Genomic DNA, 21,285 nt, shown 5'->3' with positions numbered 1-21,285 from the left:
TTATTGGTTATGAAAGTGATCAAAGAAACAGTTTAAAAAAATTAAATTTAACTTGTGCACTGGGTATGAATCAGCAATGACACTATGTCTACCTTAACTCTTACTTTGTAAGATGGAACTTGAGCCTAAACTATTCAATGATTTCCTGACACCATTCTAGTGTTCTTCTTTGATTCTTTGAAAGTAAAGATGAATCTCTGCATACTTGGGATCTCTTTTATATCAATTAGAAAAATTATAACTGGAAATGTGAGATGAACTTACAGTATCATGAAGTGAATCCAAATAGTTTTTTTATAAAGCTATATGAAATTCCTAGATGAATGAAAAAAGTTCTATAAAAATGTACAAACCGGAAATGTACTAGCCTGCCAAGAATCATGACATTTTCAAGATGAAACTGTCCTAAACTCATTCAAATAATTCACAACAGTTCCAAAATAATATTATAGTCAAAATAATTTCTACTTCAACTGAACAGTTCAATAAATGTTTTATTCTCCCAAATAATATCTAAGTACAAAATAAAACACATCTGCAGATTTACAACAGAAATACAAAATATGTGGATGATTCCAAATCGGAAAAAATCTGATTGCTCAGTTCTTTCCTTATATACACCTTCTACCATGACTATGTTCACCATGTGATGGATCTTGCTACTCATTTTGCCCCAACTTGCCTGCTCATGTGACCTAGCCCAACCAAAGAGAAGTTACTGAACTTTTTTCCTAGAATCATCTAAATCCCATAAAGCCAATGAAAAATGATGCCAAAAATGGCATTATGTCTTATTATTAACACTATTATTGGCAATTTTCAGCACATACTTCAGCATCTATTTATAGATCCCATGTAATTTTATGCTCCTAATAGATTCAGGTCAAGTAGGCAAAATCTAACTAATAATATTATGTACAAATTAAAACCATGAATAAAAATTAAAAAATTAAATAAAGTCATATATTAAGAGTTACAAACAAACAATTTTTCCTCGTAAAATATGCTTCTTTCCCATAATATCTTAGGAGAACTAGTACTACCTCACAAATCCAGCCCTCCCAGATACTACTTTTTTATCCAAAGGGAGCTAAAAGTTGTCAGCTGAACAATTTGGCAATTGGGCAGTGATCTCCCCTTAAGAATAAGACCTTGTGTCAAAGTCTAAAAACCAATCAGTTACTACTTGGGCGAAAGGCATGCCCTTTATCGATGTAAATGTGGGGAGGCTGCAACAGGGCATGTGTATTATGGTTTGGTAATTATTCCTGAAGAAACATATTTCATAGCTGCCAACCACTGAGTACAAAAATACTGACTGCCTATAAAAAAGTACTGATTTTCAGAAACAACTACTGATTTTAAAAATTTTAAGGCATTAAGTAACTATTTACAACATGTACAACCATCAGTAAAGTGGGACAGTATCTTCCTTAAATATTTAATGTCAATGATGCATGTGTTGCACTCTTGCACCTTCTGAATGGGCACCTGTTCCATTCGGGTGCCAATTTAGAGGATGCAAGAGTGCAACACATACTCAGACACAGATTGTTTATAGGAGCCTTTTCGACCCCTTGTTTTTTGTTGTTGATCAATATCTATTCCAATGTACCATCTTTCACTGATGATCCGAATTCTGTGATTTTTTTACTGAATGGTTTTCATTCAAGCTCACAAGTAATCCTTTGTGATTTCATTGTCTTTAAAACACATGCAAAGTAAATTGCCAGCAACATTAGCAACCAAAACAGGAAGGTTCATTTCTAAAAATAATTAATAAACCGAATTTCGATTGAATTACATCAAAGTTCTCTCTCGTATTTATATTCGTTGAGGTGTTGATGATGAAGCAACAAGCTGATGTGTCTTAGTTTTTTCATGCTCTTTTATGTCATGGGTGCCTTCATGTGTCCATGCTCAATGTGTCCATGCTCAATTATGAGATCACATTACACAATTTGCAAGACGTAAAGTTTTCTTCTTTCCAAGATGGTTTCACAAATCTAAACAAGACAGCACAATTGTCCTTCCAGTTCTGTTTTCCTGTCTTCCTGCAGAAAATTTCGAATATTCTGCTCTCCTTTTCAACATGATTAGAAGTTCAATATTATGAAGATGAGAAATCCAATATCGTGGATAAAGACAGGCATGGTAGCCTCGATTTCAAATGAACCAATCATATTTTAGAACTCTATTCCTACATACATGCAATACATTTCTATTAGACTGGAACTGAGTGCCCGTTTTAAAGAACAAATTGCATTTGTAGCAAGAAAAACGTACATCTGTATTCAGGTCCAAAATACGGGAAAAACGAGACACTTGGCATCTATGATATTTTAATAGGGAATATTGGTTTCTTCTTTAAATATGCTACCCAATCATAATAACTTAGGAATATAGGTAAGAAGTGGAGGGAGATATATCCCCTTACCCTGTTCGTTCCCCTAAGGTATGTGAGACAGCTTCTAGGTAACCTGACTGGAAGGGTGAGGCTTCAAACAGGGAAAAAATTTCGCCTTCCAAATCCATCGGAAGTTGTGAAGCCATGTCTTAAGAAGCTGTCAATCGACTTAGAAGCTGTCAATCAACTTAGAAGGTTAAACTGTTGAACTTCGGATATAGGTCATACCAGATCGAATTGGGTCCTTTGGGATGACAGATCCTGGAGATAAAAGCTAGAAATGTGGACTCCAATCTCCATTCCACAGCCTAAATGATTTCAGTTAGCAAACAGATCCAGTCAAATACTGGGTTGGTGGCAACTGCTCTAACCTCATGAGCCAAAATGCGTAATAAGACCTGCAGAACTTCATGTAATTAGGGTCTGCTGATAGGGCATGTATTTCGCTCATTCTGTCTGCAGTCGCTAATGCCACAAGAAAGCAGGTCTTCTAGGAAAGGTGCACCAAAGATGACCTTGAAACTGGTTCAAAAGGTGTCTTGTTCAGCCAGGTTAATACCCAGGATAGGTTCCACTTTGGGCATAGGGTTAATGTTTTTGGCTGTATATGCTCAAAGTTGGCGCACAGCTCAGATAAAGTCCTTGTTTTGACCCATGATGATGAAAGGTGTCAGCAATTGTGGAGTGGTAACCTTTTCTCGTACTCGGTGCTAACTTTCTTCAGAAAGTCAGAGGAGGAAATCAGCTATCTGCAGTATAGATGTTCGTTAGCACGCCACTGAGGGAAAATGTGCCATGTGCCTATATGCTTCAGAGTGGAGAGCCTTCACGCCTGAGTGATTCTCTCCATCACTGGTTGTGTTGTTGTTGTTGTAGGGTTTAATGCCATTTTTCAGCACAATATAGGCTATACATGGCAGCCAGTATAAATGGTAGAGGAAGAATCTGGGAAAAAAATTGGGAAAGAACACTGATCCAGAAGCTACAAGCAGTGATCCATAATGGTGAGTGCTTCAGACCACTCGGCTACTCAGGGTCCCTCGACTGGATGTGAGAACTGTTTGCTTCTGAGGGCCTGTTTATTATGATCCAGATGTGCTGGTTCATTAGCTCTGGGGAGGGATGAAACAAATACCATCATAGTTGTTTGAGTAGATAAAGGAAAGCCTAAATTTTCAAAGGAGTTTCTGATGCAAGACTGATGAGGTCAGAGATCCATGACTTTTCCCATCTGAGTGGAGCATAAAGAGGCAAAGGGCTCATTCTCTTGCTTTCTGTATCATATTTTGAATCAGATGAATTGGAGGGTAGGCATATGTATCCAAGTCATTCCAATTTAGCGAAAGAGCATCAACTGTCCGAACTTTTGGGTCTGGAACTGGAGAGACAAAGGTTGAGAGTTTGGTATTCCACCTTGTTGCAAACAGATCAACCAACAGTTGGTACCATCGGGTACATATCTGAGTGGAAAGCGAGGGATGGGGAGACCATTCTGTCTGCATTAGTTGATTATTCTTAGACAAGAATCACTCAGTATGTTTAGGTGTCCTGGGATAGAGCAAATATGTATGTGGAGTTGTTGACAATGCCACCTTAGAAAGTCGCACACCATGACACAATGGTCTGGGGATTTGGTTCCTCCTCGTTTGAGAAAAGTCATTACTGTAGAGCTGTCGGACAGAATGAGAACTCCTTTGCCATTTAAAGATTCCCGCCACCAGTTTAAGGGATACCATGCACCATTGGCATCTGGATAGAATGGTAGTAGGTGGGGTCCCCAGCCTTCTGTACTTGTCAATGTACAGACTGTAATCTCAGGTCATAGTACTTGCAGAGTTATACCCATCATGAGCCAAGTTGGATGCCACAATGCCGCAGATGGTGTCTCAACTGTATGCAGATGGGAAGAAGTTTGCTGCTGCATTCAGAAAGCCTAGTGGGCAAAGGGATTCCCATGTGGAAAAAATTTTCTTTGAAAATAAAAAAGCCAACAAGGTTTGGATTTTCAAAACCCTATCCTGAGTAAGATGAAAAATGAAGCTTGTGTACTGAACTCCATACCTAGGTAAACAAATTGCTGACATGGTACTTAGTTGAATCTTTCCTTGTTGATGAAAAGGCAAGGTTGGTAACAAGGGCTATCATGTCATTTTTAGACATAACTCACCTGCGGTTTCTGCAGGATGTCATCCAAGTAATTTGATGCAACTTCTTAGAAATGGTCTGGACATACGCCATTACTCGAGTCATCATAAATGGTATATAATGTAAGCGAATCGCAAGAATGTCCTGGAAACACTGTGTTATCAGGACAAAAAAGTATGTGTTTTTTAAATACATACTGATGGTGAAGTCTCCCTCTTGGTAGGCATTCCAAAATGCACAGTGGTGTTATTGTGAACCAAGGAGCATTAACGAATCAAATGAGAGCGCTTAGGTTGATGATTGGAGGCAGAGTGCCGCTGCCTTCAGGATCAAGAAAAGTCTGGGATAAAACTCTGCATAAATGTTGGAACGAATGTTAGGACCCTCTTAATGCTTTATCTACCACTCACTAAACTCATAGAATGCTCTGAATTAGAAACTGTGACATCAAGACGGTCACTAAATAAGGAGTCTTATCTCAGTGTAGAGAAATTGGGCAGCGACGTCTGTCGAAGTGTACCGAATGAGTGTCTCAAGGTGGTATGTGGATCACACTGGTCCCTGCACATGTCTGCAAAAGTCAGGATTCGCATACTGGAAGTCAGGCTGTTATTGACTGAGCCTGTAATATTGATGTTTTGGCTCTTTGCAATCCCTAATATATGCCCTAGGCCTGTCACAATGGAAACGGATCATCTCTGTGGGGCAGATCATCAATTTGGGATCGGTTATGAGATGTTTGATTCATGTAACCCGTCTATGTCTGCATAGTGAGAGATAAATTGTCTCTTTGTTTAGCTCTGTCCCTCACTATTCTGAAATAGGAATCAAGCGGAATCCCAAAGAGGCATGGCAGTGGGAGTTGCCAATAATGCCTGTGATGATGCCATGGATGCCAGAGCTATTTATGAGCATGGCAATGTCCGGTACTTTGTGGCTGAATGGTAAGAGTTGGTTCATCTCCCTTGCTTGCCAGAAATTCTCACACTGAGTTAAGGTCAGCATGCAGACTGGTGACAGCTTCGTCTCGAGATGTGCATTTTTGCACTCTGCCTATAGTTTTAATCTGTAAGACAAATAGAGCAAAACATATAAAACTGTAGACCTGCACCCATCCTTTAGAATGCAATGTTGGTTCTTATGTTATGAGTTTAGGTTCGAATAAACAGCAACACAAGAAAAGAGTGAAAACAAAAAGCTTTGAAAAATATAACATATTATTTATTTCTCTGGAAACTACTGGAAAAAATAAGAGCTTACGGTTTTAAAATTCAAATCCAAAAATAATCCAAGAATAATCCACAAATAAAATTTTAGAAGTCCTAATAATGAAATGTTCTAATGATTTCAAGTTTGAGTCCTCACAAAGAATCCAAGATGGAAGGCGATGATGTATTCTGTATCCTGTTCAATGTTGTTGTCATTGTAGAAACACAATAAATAATCCTCCCGTTGTGGAAATCCAAATAAAAAATTTAAGAAATGTCTTTGTCCAGAAGTTCTGTATGAGCACACATGTATTTCCAGGAAGAAAAAAATTAATCCTTTTGAATCCAAATAATCTGAAGAAAACTGGCTTCAACAGAAGGAAATGACTTGACATCAAGCATTTTTAAGCCCTGACTGACTAAATTCTCTCTAAGCATCACTTATTAAAACGAACTAATGCACTATTTCGGAAATGCCTGAATTGCGAAATAAAGGATCATATGACCATGTTTACATATAAAAAGTCATGTAGCCCCAGTATTACCTTGATAAAAACCAATCATTTTACTCTGAGAAAAAAAGTTGTTTACTTAACTAAAACTATTTACAAGCATAGGGTCATGAATTCAATACAGCCTCGATCTCACTCTTATTACTCACACAATAAAAATAAATTTAAAAAAAGAATTTGTTGACATGACTGTTACTAAATTTGAATTAAGGTTGGGAACCAGGTAAGCCTGATGTGTTTACAAAATAAACAGTCAAGGCCAAACTGTCTTCTGGGAAAAGTATGAGTTCCTAGTAAACAGAACTACATTATTTTGACATATAATAAAATTTAAAAAATAGGAAGATTTTAAAACTTACAAACAATTAAATCAGATATAAATTCAATCAAATAAACATAACATGGTGCAGAGTTAAAGCTTAAAAAGCCGACCCAGAAATTGATAAAGACAGCCAATAAAGCAATAAAGTTTATTGGTAAAATTTAATGACAATACCACATGTAAGGAGAAGTATAAACCTCTGTGCCTGTACATATGATATTTGAATACAGTAAGGGCACAGAGCAATACCAAATGATGGTTACCAGGAAAAAATTGATAGCAGATGTTCTCAATTATAATGCTACCTTTAGGGAAGGTAAAGGACAACATGTACAGGTAGAATCATTGAAGCATGGTGTTCCAAGGCTAAGGATACCATGGTAAAGGAAACTCACTTTGATGTACCAGAAATGACAGAATTTTACACATATAAGGAGTTTCTTCAGGACATAAAGACATACACACATAAATATTGTAGCCCAAACCCATCTTGTGAAGTGACATAGGCTACCTGTGTGAGTGACTAAGTGCTCTTTAAATATGATGAAATGCTTATATAGATAAACAAGACTCAAGTGTTGCCTATAGAAACATGCATGAGCAAGACACATCTGAGTAAACCATGTATAGAAATACCTGTACTTTTCTGACCAGAGTGGAAGCAATAAAGAATATACACAACCACTCCAGTGGCCTAGTGGTTAGAGCATCCTCCTCAGATGCGAGAAGTTGAGGGTTCGAACCCCAGCTGAGTCATACCAAAGACTTATAAAACTGGTACTAACAGCTGGCTCACTAGGTGCTCAACATTAAGAGGTTAGTGTTAGGACTGGTCGGCCTGGTGTCAGAATAATGTGACTGGGACATGGTGCTATATGTATGCAGCATGATACCCCAGTGCAAGACATCACTATAAACTGCCATACTGCAGACATCATAGCAATATGATTGAATTGTTTTTAAAGCTATGTTAAAAATCCAAATCACACACACACAAAGAGAATGTACACAAGTGTCTACATTACACACAAAAACCTTCACATAAAATAGAATAGAGACACCATTTTAGATATCATAAAAAGTAGGTGCCACAATATCCATTATGAAGCAATTACCTGTACTGAAAAAGGCCGACAGACCGCCTGTACAAGTAAAAACAGTGAAACTGGCACACGATGCTATGAATACCTTGGAATAAAAACTCACTGATATGTACCCATTCATAATGGAATTACAAATATATTAGGAGTCTTTAAGCCATAGAGACTTGCACATACAAAATAATTACAGTGCAAACTGAATGAAATGTGACTAAGGCTCCCTAAAAATGTGTGATGAGGACAAAGTGACAGCAAATTGTTATGGTAGAACTTTATTGGCAAAGGAAGAGAAAAAAGTGGAAATATTGATGGTGTATACTTTCCCTTGAAGTGAAAAAAAACTCCTCCAAATTGTAAAGGTATATCTTCACCTAGATTCTTGCTTTTGCAAGGCCTCTTGTAATGAGAGTGTGTTTCTTTGCAGAGCAGAAGTAGTAACTGAGAGGTTCTTAGACTTTGCTGCCAAGTCTTATACCTAAAGGGAGATCAATATGTCTGATGCATATAGGTCAGCAGACAATTTTTAGCTCCCTTTATCTAAAAGTAGCATCTGGGAGGGCTGAATCTATATAGAATTAATTATATAACATCCACAATGTTAAATCTTTATAAATAACATTTCCATTTCTTTGAGTTTTCACAATATTTGTAAGTTCTGCATCAATTGCTATGGAATATCCAAAAAGCCAGTTTTAAGAAATACATACACTGATATGAAGGCAAAGCATTCTTCTCTTTTTTCAAGAAGTCAACTTATGTTGAGCAACCCAAGCCTGACAGAGCAAAATGATCACTTTTTAGCAATTCTGGAATATAGAAACTCACCTCCAGTGTCAAACCCTAGCTCCATTTGATCCAGAGCAATATGTTCCACCTGAAATAAAAGGTGAAAGTTTCCATAAATTCAGTTCAATTTAGCAGCTCAAATCATGTTTGTTTGACTGGATTATTAAGTGAGAGTATACTTACAGAAATTCATACTTTAGCATTTTTGAGATAGTTTGGAGAATAAACATAATACAGTGCTCTTAAGTGAAAAGAACCCATTACACAGTGCCCTAAAGTGAGAAGAAACCATAAAACAGCACTCTAGAGTAAGAGAGAAAAACCCATAACACAGTACTGTAGAGAAAGTGAGAAGAACCCATAACACAGTACTCTAGAGTGGGAAGAACCCACAAAGTACTGTAAGATAAGCTGACATGGAAGAAGAGTAACCTGGAGTACAATATAAATCTGATGTATGCAAATACCATTCCAAGTGTAATATGGAACAAGCCATCACTTGGAAATGCAGGTCAGAAATTATTCTTTTTGTAGATCTAAGACCCAAGACACCTCATCAATATGTTCAGTCACTGCCCAATAATTATCTGAAATTCACTCAACTTATTTATTTAAAATCAAAATGTTCCTATTGTCTTTTTTATTACAGATTTATCTGTTTTGATCTAAAAATGTACTTAATTCAGACTTTTTCTTGCAATCTAGGGCAAACTGGATCCATTATAGGGTAAATAATAAATGAGAACAGTCACTTTAAATAAATATAGGATAATTTTTTTTCCTACATTAAAATGGGATATATTTCATCGTGTGGTACAAATAAATTATACTTTAACCAGCGACAAAGTCACAAGTTAAAATATGTAATATCTTGTATCAGACGATGAATGATATCCTTTATTAATGTAGGAAAAGAACAATTTCATTATATACTTTCTTCCATTTTCTTAATACCCCAATGTGTCATTTTCTACAACTCTTGATAAAAGGATTTTAAAAAAACTAACCACTAGTATAATGCTGGGAGTGAGGGTCAATAGTTACCAAGAATGGGGACACGAGTCATTTCAGTTTTCACATTTAATTTATTTATTGTTTTCTGAGCAAAATATATGCTTTAGTGACCCTTATTACATTTAAAAGAGAGCAGAAAATTTTAACTTGAGTATAAAATGGTCTGTCTTTTATTTCCACATCATGTGCAGAAGAATATGCACTGAACTATGATTTCAATGGATGAATTTAATTCGATTCGACACATTGAACTGCTTTAACAAGTATAAAAATCTGACAAATGGGAAAATATTGATCAAATAAAACTATGAAAGTTGAGAATGTTAGCTTTGTAGATGACTTATTCTGAGTTAGAGTCTGTTAAAAAAAAATATTCTTCTTTGGCGTGAGTTGGTGACTGCCCATCCTGCAATCCATCCAAATATGAAGTTGCTTCAAATGGATAAATGTTTGTCAGTGTGCAAGCATTCATCATACTTTCTGTAAAGAAACTGCTTAAATTATGGTACTTGAAGTTTCCTTCCTTCCCTATGTGCCCAAGAAATTAGTTCTTGTCTGGATGGGAGGATGACTGCAAAAATGTATGATAACAAACTGTATGGGTGGGGTTGTTTAAGACAATGGTAGGTAACAGCACTTGCTCTTTGTTTCATAATATGTTCAAGACTGACTACTTATGTCAATCTTCATTGAGCATTGAGTAACTATTTACAGCCTGGACAATTTTATGTCAGCTTATTTGCTGTAATTATTTACATTGAACAATTTTATGTCAACTTATTTGCTGTAACTATTTACAGCCTGAACAATTTTATGTCAACTTATTTGCTGTAACTATTTACATTCTGAACAATTTTATGTCAACTTATTTGCTGTAACCATTTAAAGCCTGAACAATTTTACGTCGACTTATTTGCTGTAACTATTTGCAGTCTGAACAATTTTATGTCAGCTTATTTGCTGTAACTATTTACACTGAACAATTTTATGTCGACTTATTTGCTGTAACTATTTACAGCCTGAACAATTTTATGTCAACTTATTTGCTGTAACTATTTACATTCTGAACAACTTTATGTCAACTTATCTGCTGTAACTATTTAAAGCCTGAACAATTTTATGTCGACTTATTTGCTGTAACTATTTGCAGCCTGAACAATTTTATGTCAACTTATTTGCTGTAACTATTTAAAGCCTGAACAATTTTATGTCAACTTATTTGCTGTAACTATTTACAGCCTGAACAATTTTATGTCAACTCATGCTGTAACTATTTACATTCTGAACAATTTTATGTCAACTTATTTGCTGTAACTATTTACACTCTAAACAATTTTATGTCAACTTATTTACATAATATATATTAATGGGATGTCATAGTGAATCAGTTTTTGTAGCAAATGTTTCCTGGCACTACAAAAAGATGAATAAAATGGAGATTAAAAGTTTAAAGTACACTGGCATTATTTAATTGGAAAAAACAACAGATGTGACAATCTGAAGATTCAGGTTTGAATCATGATAACAGTTTCTATGCTTTTTTCTCAATCAGCCACCACAATAGTTTAATATAGTAGAAAAGTTACATTTAAGAATAATGAAATATGATAATCAAGTAGTCCTCTTTAATTTGTTATTAATTTTGTGTTTGTTTAAATTTATTTTTACTGTTAAAATGTTAAAAAAATGGGATATTTTGTAATACAGTAATATAAGAAGAAACACTAATCCAAGTACTCAATTACTCTGATTATATTCATTCAGTCAGCACTTTTAGAAGAAAGTAAGTAGTTTTAGATTTATGTGGACTTGTCTGGTTACACACAATTTCAATTTACATATTTCTCTACAGTTGCTAAACTGAAGGAAAATCCATAATGTTTCTTTCTCAGATTCCTATCAAATGAGGAAAGAATGATCCTGAGAGTTGTTAGCTCAAACTCAGTTCCATTTTTCCTTTGGGCAGCCAGAAAGAAGTTCCCAATATGGTCACTCAGCACAAAAGGAGGGAACAATTCCATGTTCCTGACCTCTCCAGTCAGCTCGTATATTGTTTTAACATCATTTTCGGAATTAATCCTTGTGTTCCCAATTTTTCCTTCTCTTCCAAGAAAATTTGCACTTCTGCCTGTCAGTTTCCTAAACCTCGACTTTGCTTGACAGTTGCATCTTCAGTGGATTCAATTACATTAAAGTCAACACCTGAAAGAATTTCATCCACTACTATACCCATTTCTAATTCCACAAGTACCAATACATCATTTTCTTCCATATTTCTCATAATCAGAAGAAAAATTTTATGCAATAAGCAAGGGGGCTAGCACTTGTTATAAGAAGGTAGTCCAAGAGATGAATTGTATCATGGGGAAAATCTTACATTTTCACTTGTGAAAATATAAGGATGTATTTTTCACATGTGAAAATATAGGAATAAACAAAATATGAAAAATATTTTGCTGGCATTTTCTATATTTCACACTTAAGTAAATAATAATCATCAACTTGCAAGACTTTACCTTTCCAGTATCCTTGCTGACCTGTTCAATTGCTTCCTTGGAGAGTTTGTTCTTTACAAGCAAGCATATTGCCTGAAAATAGACATTTTAATAAAACATATTCATCACCAGTTTCTTGTATATGTTCTTTTATAGATGCAGCAATTTTTCATCAAGTGTATGCTTATTTAATTACTTCAGTGTTAATCATGACTTAAATACCCATGTGCAATTTTTGCATTCAACCAAGATAGGAACAGCTATATTCCAAAATGAATGAGATGATACAAGCTGTATTGACCAAGTGAACAATTAGGTTGCATTCTACAAATATTTATCACATTTGACCACATAGTTCATGCCACTCATTTAAATGTGGTAAATGTTGACTGGCCAAATGCAACAGCATTTTTTAAACATTTTCAATAAATTAGCCCTAACTGGCCGGTATTCATTATTTAGTATACTGTAATGTCTGTATATAACACTGGACAACAAATTTTTACAAAAGTCATGTTACTGAAATAAAATTATTCAATTCTTATCAATTTTTATGTGCTGAACACGAATATGACAGTCAAATTGCAAAATTGGCTCTAGTTTTTTTGTAATCTGCAAGAAATTAATGTTTACATAACGAAATGCATTCCAATAGTAAAAGGTCAACTGTAATAGCCTACCTATAAAAAATCAAGTCATTGACTACATCTTAGATTTCTTCGCCTGTCTCTTGTACAGCTGTTCGGGAGCATCTCTGAGGAGTGTCCAGCAGTAGTCAGCCAGCATTGTAGTGGACCATTTTCCCTGGTATCTTTGTTCCATTGTTGCGATATCTTGATGAAAACGTTCGCCGTGTTCATCACTAACAATACCACAGTTGCTAGGAAAGAAATCCAAATGGGAATGAAGGAAGTGAATCTTTAGAGACATATTGCAGCCAAGTTTCTTATACTTCATCAACATGTCTTCTACTAGTTCCTTATAGTTTTCTGCCCTAACATTTCCGAGGAAGTTTGTAGAAACTAGGCGAAAAGCATTCCATGCTTGTTTCGCGTCACCTTCCAGCAAGTTGTTGAACCGGTCATCTTTGAAAAGCTCTCGAATCTGAGGACCCACAAAAACTCCCTCTTTAATCTTTGCTTCGCTGAGTCGAGGGAATTTTTCATGCAGGTATCGGAATGCTGGCAAAGTCCGGTCAATGGCTTTCACGAAGTTCTTCATCAAACCTAGTTTGATGTGAAGGGGTGGTAGCAAGATTTTCTGAGCCTCAACCAGAGCTGGGTGTTGGATATTCTTCTCTCCAATGGCTACATTCTGCCTGTGAGTCCATTCCTTCCTCATGTAGTGCATTTCCCTTGCTCGGCTATCCCACTCGCATAAGAAACACATGTATTTTGTATATCCTTGCTGCAGTCCCATTAAAAGGGCAACTACCTTCAAATCACCACAGAGGTGCCAGCTGTACTTGTTATACTCAATGGAATTCAGTAGCTGCCTTAAGTTATCGTATGTCTCTTTCATGTGGACAGCATACGCTACTGGAATAGATGGAAGAATGTTTCCATTGTGCAAAAGCACAGCCTTGAGACTCAGTTTCGAAGAGTCCACAAATAGTCTCCATTCTTGTGGGTCATGAGTGATTTTTAAAGCATTCATGAGGCCCTCAATATCGGAACAGAATATCAGATTACATTCCTTTCTGAAGAAAGGCTCCAATTGCTGGTGGCGCTTTCGATATGCAGTAATTGTGACATCTTCTTCTAGAAGATTCCATTGTTGGAGTCTTGATCCTAGCAATTCTGCCTTGTTCTTTGATAAGTCCAAATCACGAATCAGGTCATTTAGTTCTTCCTGTGTTATTCTGTGTGGGGTTGATGATGCACCACAGTGAAAATCTGGATCACTGCATGCTGATGGACCAGGAGAAGAACAGGTCGACTCACCTTTGTCTTCGTCAGATGAATCAAGAGAATATTCTGCTGGAGGTTCTGGAATAGGAAGTCCCTCACCATGTGGAACTGGTCTCAATGCAGACGGAATGTTTGGGTAGACTATTCTCGACTTCTTTCGCTTCGTTATTCCGCCGGAAAGAGGAGGAACCAAGCAGAAGTAACAGTCATTTAGGTGGTTGCTTGGCTCTCTCCACACCATTGGGACTGCAAACGGCATTGATGACCTTTTGCAATTCAACCACTGTGAAAGCTGTGTTGTACATGTAGCACAGCATATATGCGGAGCCCAAGGCTTGTCTTGGTCACCAACCTTGCATCCGAAGTAAAGATGATATGCCTTCTTCACTTGAGAATTGATACTTTTCTTCTGGTTGGCAAATGTCACTTCCCCACAAATATAGCAAAAATTGTCCGCGGTATTAACACACTTTCGAGGCATTACTGTTCTTTATTGTACGTAAATGGATAAAATAATAAGTTTTATGTAACAGTAGCTTGAACTGTCTCGCACAACGTCTAAAATATTTTAAATGCTGAACCTATCTGATTGGGCTTTATATAGTACACTGCTTACGTCAGCTTCAGCAGCCGCCTGGCATTAGTATAATAGGCCTACACATGTATAGTACACTGCTGACGTCAACTTACTTCAGCAGCCGCATGGCATTAGTATTGCATTGCATCAGAAAATGATGCAATCAACTGTGGATGATGTGAGCATGATGGTATTATGCAATGTTACATCATTATTCCGGATGTTGCTGCAGTCCTACTGGAGAAATTTACACAGTGAAACATAGAAAATGAGGTATATGAATATCTTCAAAACGAGAGCCAATACAAATTTTTCACGGTTATATTCGTGTTCGGCACACCAAAATACTACAGATTAGGGCCTTTTCAAGTCAGTAATGATTTCACTGTTGACCAGTGTAATCAAGGGTATCAATTAGTGGGTTTTGTTTGAAAAATTTTAAAAAATTGGTACTTAAATTTGTGGCTTTAAGAAGGAGTTCTGTAGTTACCACAGAAAGATAATTGTGTCTATAATTTTGTTTTTATATTAACCATGAAACGTTTTACAGGAAAAATAGTGAACTCACCACAACAGTACAGAATCTGGCTTTGTACCACAAGAAAAATCCACTATATTATGCACAGAATCTGACTTTGTACCACAATATTAAGCACATGATCAGATGCAGGAGGTCGCGGGTTCAAACCATGGCTGAGTCATACCAAAAACTTATAAAAATTATACTAACAGCTGCCTTGCTAGGTGATCAGTGTTAAGAGGTTAGTGTTAGGGCTGATTGGCCTGGTGTCAGGATAATGTGACTGGGTGGGACATGATGCTACATGTCTGTGTCATGATGCCCCATTGCTAGACATCGCTATAAACTGTCACACTGCAGACATGATAGAGATATGACTGAATTTTGTTTAAAGCCATGTCAAAAAATCCAAATCACACACACACACACACACACACACACACACATACATAATCCTGCTATAGATACTTTATCTCTTTGATAATCCATATATCAAAGCTTAAATAACATAAATGAGCACAATTCAACTTTATGCAAAAAACCAGTGGTTACGTACAGACATGTAGGCATACTGGAGACAGTTAAAGATATGATATGACTCTTTACAAACACAATAACTACTAACGATATGGATGTATGACTGGTTATAAACACAATAACAGATTAATGATATGGATGTAAATCTGGTTATAAATATAAGATTAAAAATGTGGATGCATGACTGGTTATAAACACAATAACAAGCTGTTAGACATCTCAGTAATGTGTGTGTCTGTGTGTGTATAAAGAATACAAAATAAACAATTAATTATTCATTAATATGTCTCTGTGGAATCACATTTAGATATAATTTGAGAAGAATTCTTTATTTAAATTATTCATTGGAATTACAAAGTGCTCACTGAATTTTGTCCTAAAATGTTACTTTGGGATTATTGTGAATTCATTCAAAGACATTCTGGATTATAGCAATGTGATACAGCAAAACTGTTAATACATCAGCACATTCAAGACTATTGGTACATCTGTACAGTCAAGATTGGAATTCATCTGGTACATACTATACTGTTGTAATAGAACACTGACGATTATTTGGGATTTAATTCACAATACTTTAGTGGTAAAATAATAATAATTATAATAATAATAATAATAATAATAATGAAAATAATAATAATAATAATAACTAACACTACCTTAAGCATTTCCACATGGTCTTGGTGCGGTGGTATTTGCAACAGAACAGACAGTGAGGCAATCCCTGCTTTAAAGTCAGGATCATCAACTGAAACAGGAAACAATGCATACAAAGATAAAATTAGAATTTCCTATCTGAATTTTTAGCAAAACAAAACTTTTAACCATGTCAAGCAATATTTTTGCCTTTTCTGAATTTCAATATCAACAGCTTTTCAATGAATTGCTACATTTCCTCAGCACACAGACATTTTATCTTAAACCAATTTTTGGAGTAAAATATGTTCTTCTATAATACTTACCCAATCATAATATCTTTGAAGTACATATCCAACCCCACAAATCCAGTCCTCCTAAGACTATTACCAAAGTGCCATAAGTCATCTGCTTTCCTGGTGGAAGTCAGACATATGTGGTCTCCCATTCAATTTTAGTGCCAAGTCCTATCAATTCATTAATTACTACTGGAATGGATGTCCATGCTCTTCCAGGGGTGTAAATACAGGACTGGGATAGAGGGTGTGTGTGGGGGGGAACTGGAAGGATGTGCCTGATCAGGTATTATTGAAAAAAAACAAATTTTACCCCTAAGTTTGATTTCTTCTTCAACACAAGGGATTGACACCTCATGAACTGGTGCCTGTTCACTACAATGAAAGCAGGGGCCATCATGAGTGAACTCAAAACGTCATGGCAGGACTGCTGATATTTCAGACTGATCAACAAGGCATGAATTTCACTGGAGCCAGAATGACTAGTAAGCTGGTTAAGTACTATAGAAGAGTCTGGGATACTCCAGACACTGGTTGAAATGATTGCTTATTCAACCACATCAGGCCTAAATAAGATTCTATTTCAGATAAAAGGGGCCAAAGCCTTCACTCAAGATAATTCAAAGTTAGCAAGAAGGTAGTTGATGTTTTAGATCTTGTCTATATCCTCCCTTCCATGTGTCCAAGATTGTAAAACAGTAGTCTTTGACAGTGTTAGGTTCTAATGGGAGCCAACTTATCCTCAGGAAGCTCAAAGGAACAAGTCATATCTGAAGCACTGAGGCTTTTGAGGGCATGTATTTCTGCCTGCAACTCTGCAAGAAGAACTATCCACTTCCCCACAATGAAAATTGTGGGCTTCTTACTGAAGCTATTTTGCAAACCACTTGTTCTAAGAACCAATATCTCCTGAAGGCTTTCTTGATTGGAATCATGAGTGCAGGTTCAGATTCTCTGAGTATGGATGAAGACCTGCATTCATGTCTGAACTGGCAAGATTTTCCTGGAAATCTCTGCTGTAAAGTACAAAAGATCAGTGACTTTTACCACTTGATGGGATCAATGAGGATAAGACAGCACTATGATTCCCTCACTTTTTGCAAGACTTGGGAATCAGAGAGGAAGGGAAACAGCATAGGCCATTGATTTTAGGATCAGGGAAAAGGTTGGGAATAAGATCTGGCGAGTTTGCATTGTGCACAATTTCAATTGCCCTTTTTGTAAGGAGAGTGCTGATTATTTGTTAATGCAGTGTGTCACATTTTATGGGTCTCTTAGGGCATCTATATTGATGGAAGTCATTGATAATGGGGCAGGAGAACTGAATATGGCCTGGAGGCTCTCCAAAACATAATGTATCACCAAAGGAAAAGTTAGAAATCCCTCCTAATTGAAAGTCAGAATGGAAGCATAAGCATCAAATTATTTGCTGACAGGGAGAGAAGAAGCTGGGAAGAGATTGATCCTTATCTCCTCTGTGCTTAATCACTGGTGCCCCATGGAAACTAATTTCAAGTTAATGTCTTAAAGGGTACTTTATGTTTCTCTGATCTCTCCAAGGCAACAATGGCAGGCCTTGGGTCACTGGACCTCTCTGATGACCTGATGAGATCTACATATGGCTATGTGATGGATTTCCTATCACCAGACATGGCAAGAAATGCAATTCTTTCTGCCATGTGAAGGTTAACTGAAGCAGCTATGGCATTAGTTATGTCAGCATTGAGCTGCTGTGTTAGCATTAAAAGAGACCGAGTCCCAAGCATAAGCATCAGCAGGGTTTTCAATGAAATGGTTTAGGCTATGATCAGATTGCTGAATATAAATTTACCATGGAAACCTAGTTAAACAGCAGTCACATTGCCATGATATTTCAAAGCAGTGTAAAATTTGTCAGTCCCAATCCCAGAAAATCTGTTTCAACTGGACCATAGGCTGAAAGGTCAAGTGGTAAACATTAAGCTAGATTAAAAAACATTGGGCACTGGTTGTGCAAATGAAACAGACTGTTGATGATTGGGTCCTGAAGTAGCCTTTCAAAGCAATAAAGTAATTCAGTCACTCAACCAGACTGTGATAGTTTCTTGAGAAACGGTCTTTCATTACCACAAGATCAATGGATGCTGGAAATGATAAGTGGCCCAGATGTCTTGTAAGGAGGAGGTGGACATAGCTCTCTAGACCAAAGATGCAAAACCTCATCAGTTGATGCAAAGAAGGGTGAATAGAGAGAATTATACCCTAGGGGAAAATTAAAGAAAGCTACTGAAATCATGGAGAGGGGTGCCAGTGTTGTCTATGATTCTGGATTGGAAACTCCCACTATTGTACAGAAGGATTTTGTATGTGATCAACACTGAGTTGATAATGTGACTCCAGTCCAGATGTCATTCACCTGATGAAGGCCTTGTGAAAAGGTCCAAAGCTTAGGAGCAAAAAAAACTATTTTGCAACAGACAGGTATCTATTTTTAGTTTCATGGTTGAAGATCATATATTCATATCTTTTTGAATATCAAGAAAGGAACAAGCTGGTTAATAAACTTGGCCACACTATTATTTTTGCTCAAATTTCTAATGAGAAGACAGTTAGCCAGTTTTAGCAGGTCATAAATATATGATCATTTAATAAAATTTTCACATTTTTACGTTTTATTTGTCTTAATTAAAAATAATGTTATTCTTTTCTGATGCTGGTACTTATGTTTATCCTTTCCATTATAAATAACAATGTTATTAGTACATAATGATGTTCAATATCTCCCTTAGATCCTTGCATTGTGCCTCCAAATTTAAATAAATGACATCATCCAAGTGACATAAAACAGGACAGACTCTATTCCCTTGAGTTGCATGACATAACAAAAGATTGACTACATTTCCTTGAGTTGCACGACATAACAAAAAACTAGCTAAAGAATGACTCCATTTCCTTGATTTATTATACGATTTAAAGAACTACCGCCCAGTTTCTAATCTCAAATTCATATCAAAAATCTTAGAAAAGGTTGTTCTATCCCAGCTTGTATCTCATCTAAATTCAAACAGTCTTTTTAGCAATGTACAGTCTGTATATTGCCCTTGCCACAGTACTGAAACTACTCTTCTAAAAGTAGTTAATGACATTCTCTCTGCATTGGATAGCGGAAAGATTACAGTCCTCATCCTCCTTGATTTGTCTGCAGCATTTGACACAACAGACCATGATATATTACTTCACCGTCTCCAGCAAGTATTTGGCATTCATGATACAGCCTTACTGTGGTTCAAGTCCTACTTGGTCAACAGGACACAAATTGTATCTGCAAATGGAGTACACTCCAGCCCAGTTGATCTATGTTGTGGTGTTCCACAGGGGTCTGTTCTTGGACCTGTTCTCTTCATTCTGTATACTCAGTCGCTCTCAAGTGTCATAGATCATCATCCAGTGTCTCACCAATTGTATGCTGATGACACCCAAATATACAAATCTAGCCACCCAACTGAAGTTGATGCTACCATCCAAGGTGTAGAGAGGTGCATTTCTGATGTGAAATCATGCATGACATGTAACAAGCTGCAGATGAATGATGATAAAACTGAGGCCATTCTTATCACAACACAAAGACTTTCTCATTCACATCCTTTACCTCAAACAATAAATATCAGCAACACCAACATTAAATTCACACAATCAATATGAAACCTAGGTGTTACTCTGCACAGTACTCTCACATTGCACCAACATGTCATGAACATATGCAAGGCTGCATATCTTGAGCTGAGACGCATCAGCTCAATTCGCAAATATCTTTCAGCTGATGCCACTAAAACACTTGTGTGTTCATTAGTACTTTCAAGACTGGACTATTGTAACTCAATTCTGTCTGGTTCATCTCAATACCTACTCCAGAAACTTCCAAAAGTTCAAAACATAGCTGCTTGGATCATACTAAGAGTACCACGATCAGAGCACACCTCCCCGCTGCTCTGTACCCTACACTGGCTATCCATTCGATCCAGAATCAAACAAAATTTGTTCAATGTGCTACGTTTCACTGTCGGACTCTAGTCCAACATATCTATCCGACCTCACCCATGTGTACACACCAGCAACATACTTACGCTCCTCTTCTGACAATTGTATACTCATTATTCCCACTATGAAAACAAAGTCATATGGACAGCGTTCTTTTGCATACCAGGGCCCAGCAACGTGGAACAAAGACACAGTGATCACATTCAAGAGGGCTCTCAAAACTCACTTATTTCGACTGCAAGAACAAACTTAAAGACCTAATAATGTTTCCTACCTGAAATATTCTCAGCATGTTTTTTATTTTTTAATGTTTTTTCTAATTTCACGGTGTTTGTTTTTGTAATAATATTATTATGTTTTTTATCTTATAGGTGTTGTCTAATGTTGTAAAGTGCTTAGAGCTTCTAAAGATTAGGCGCTATACAAAGTCCTCATTATTATTATTATTATTGTATGATATTATACCACTGCACACTATAATAATAATAATACCACTGACATAACAAAGCACTAACTATGAACTGACTACATTCCACTGAGTTGCAAGACAACAAAAGACGGACTCCATTACACTGAGTTGCATGATATGATATCACTGACATAACAAAGGACTAACTATATTCCCTTGAGTTGCATGATATCATACCGCTGACATAACAAACTACTGACTACATTTCCTTGAGTTGCATGACATAACAAAAGACTAACTACAGAATGACTACATTCCCTTGAATTGCATGTCATAACAAACAAATGAATCCATTCCCTTGAGTTGTATATTATACCACTGCACACTATAATAA

The 21,285-nt window shown here is 36.5% G+C and overlaps 1 protein-coding gene across 1 annotated transcript in view; it reads right to left on the bottom strand.

Annotated features, from left to right (window-relative positions):
• Positions 1–21,285, bottom strand: part of LOC149805775 (tRNA-splicing ligase complex subunit RTRAF-like) — a 52,267-nt gene that overhangs the window by 388 nt on the left and 30,594 nt on the right. Inside the window, exons 5-7 of the mRNA XM_089950463.1 lie at positions 16,193–16,281; positions 12,011–12,082; positions 8,520–8,568 (exon numbers count right to left, since the gene is read on the bottom strand). Of these exons, the coding sequence (XP_089806589.1) occupies positions 8,520–8,568; positions 12,011–12,082; positions 16,193–16,281 (210 nt within the window). The remainder of the gene's footprint in view (positions 1–8,519; positions 8,569–12,010; positions 12,083–16,192; positions 16,282–21,285) is intronic.

Source organism: Sinohyriopsis cumingii, chromosome 2 (assembly GCF_028554795.1).
Source record: "Sinohyriopsis cumingii isolate HCF-2022 chromosome 2, ASM2855479v2, whole genome shotgun sequence".
Taxonomy (NCBI): domain Eukaryota; kingdom Metazoa; phylum Mollusca; class Bivalvia; order Unionida; family Unionidae; genus Sinohyriopsis; species Sinohyriopsis cumingii.
Note: the sequence above shows the minus strand (reverse complement) of the source record. Positions and strands in the feature narration are given on the sequence as shown.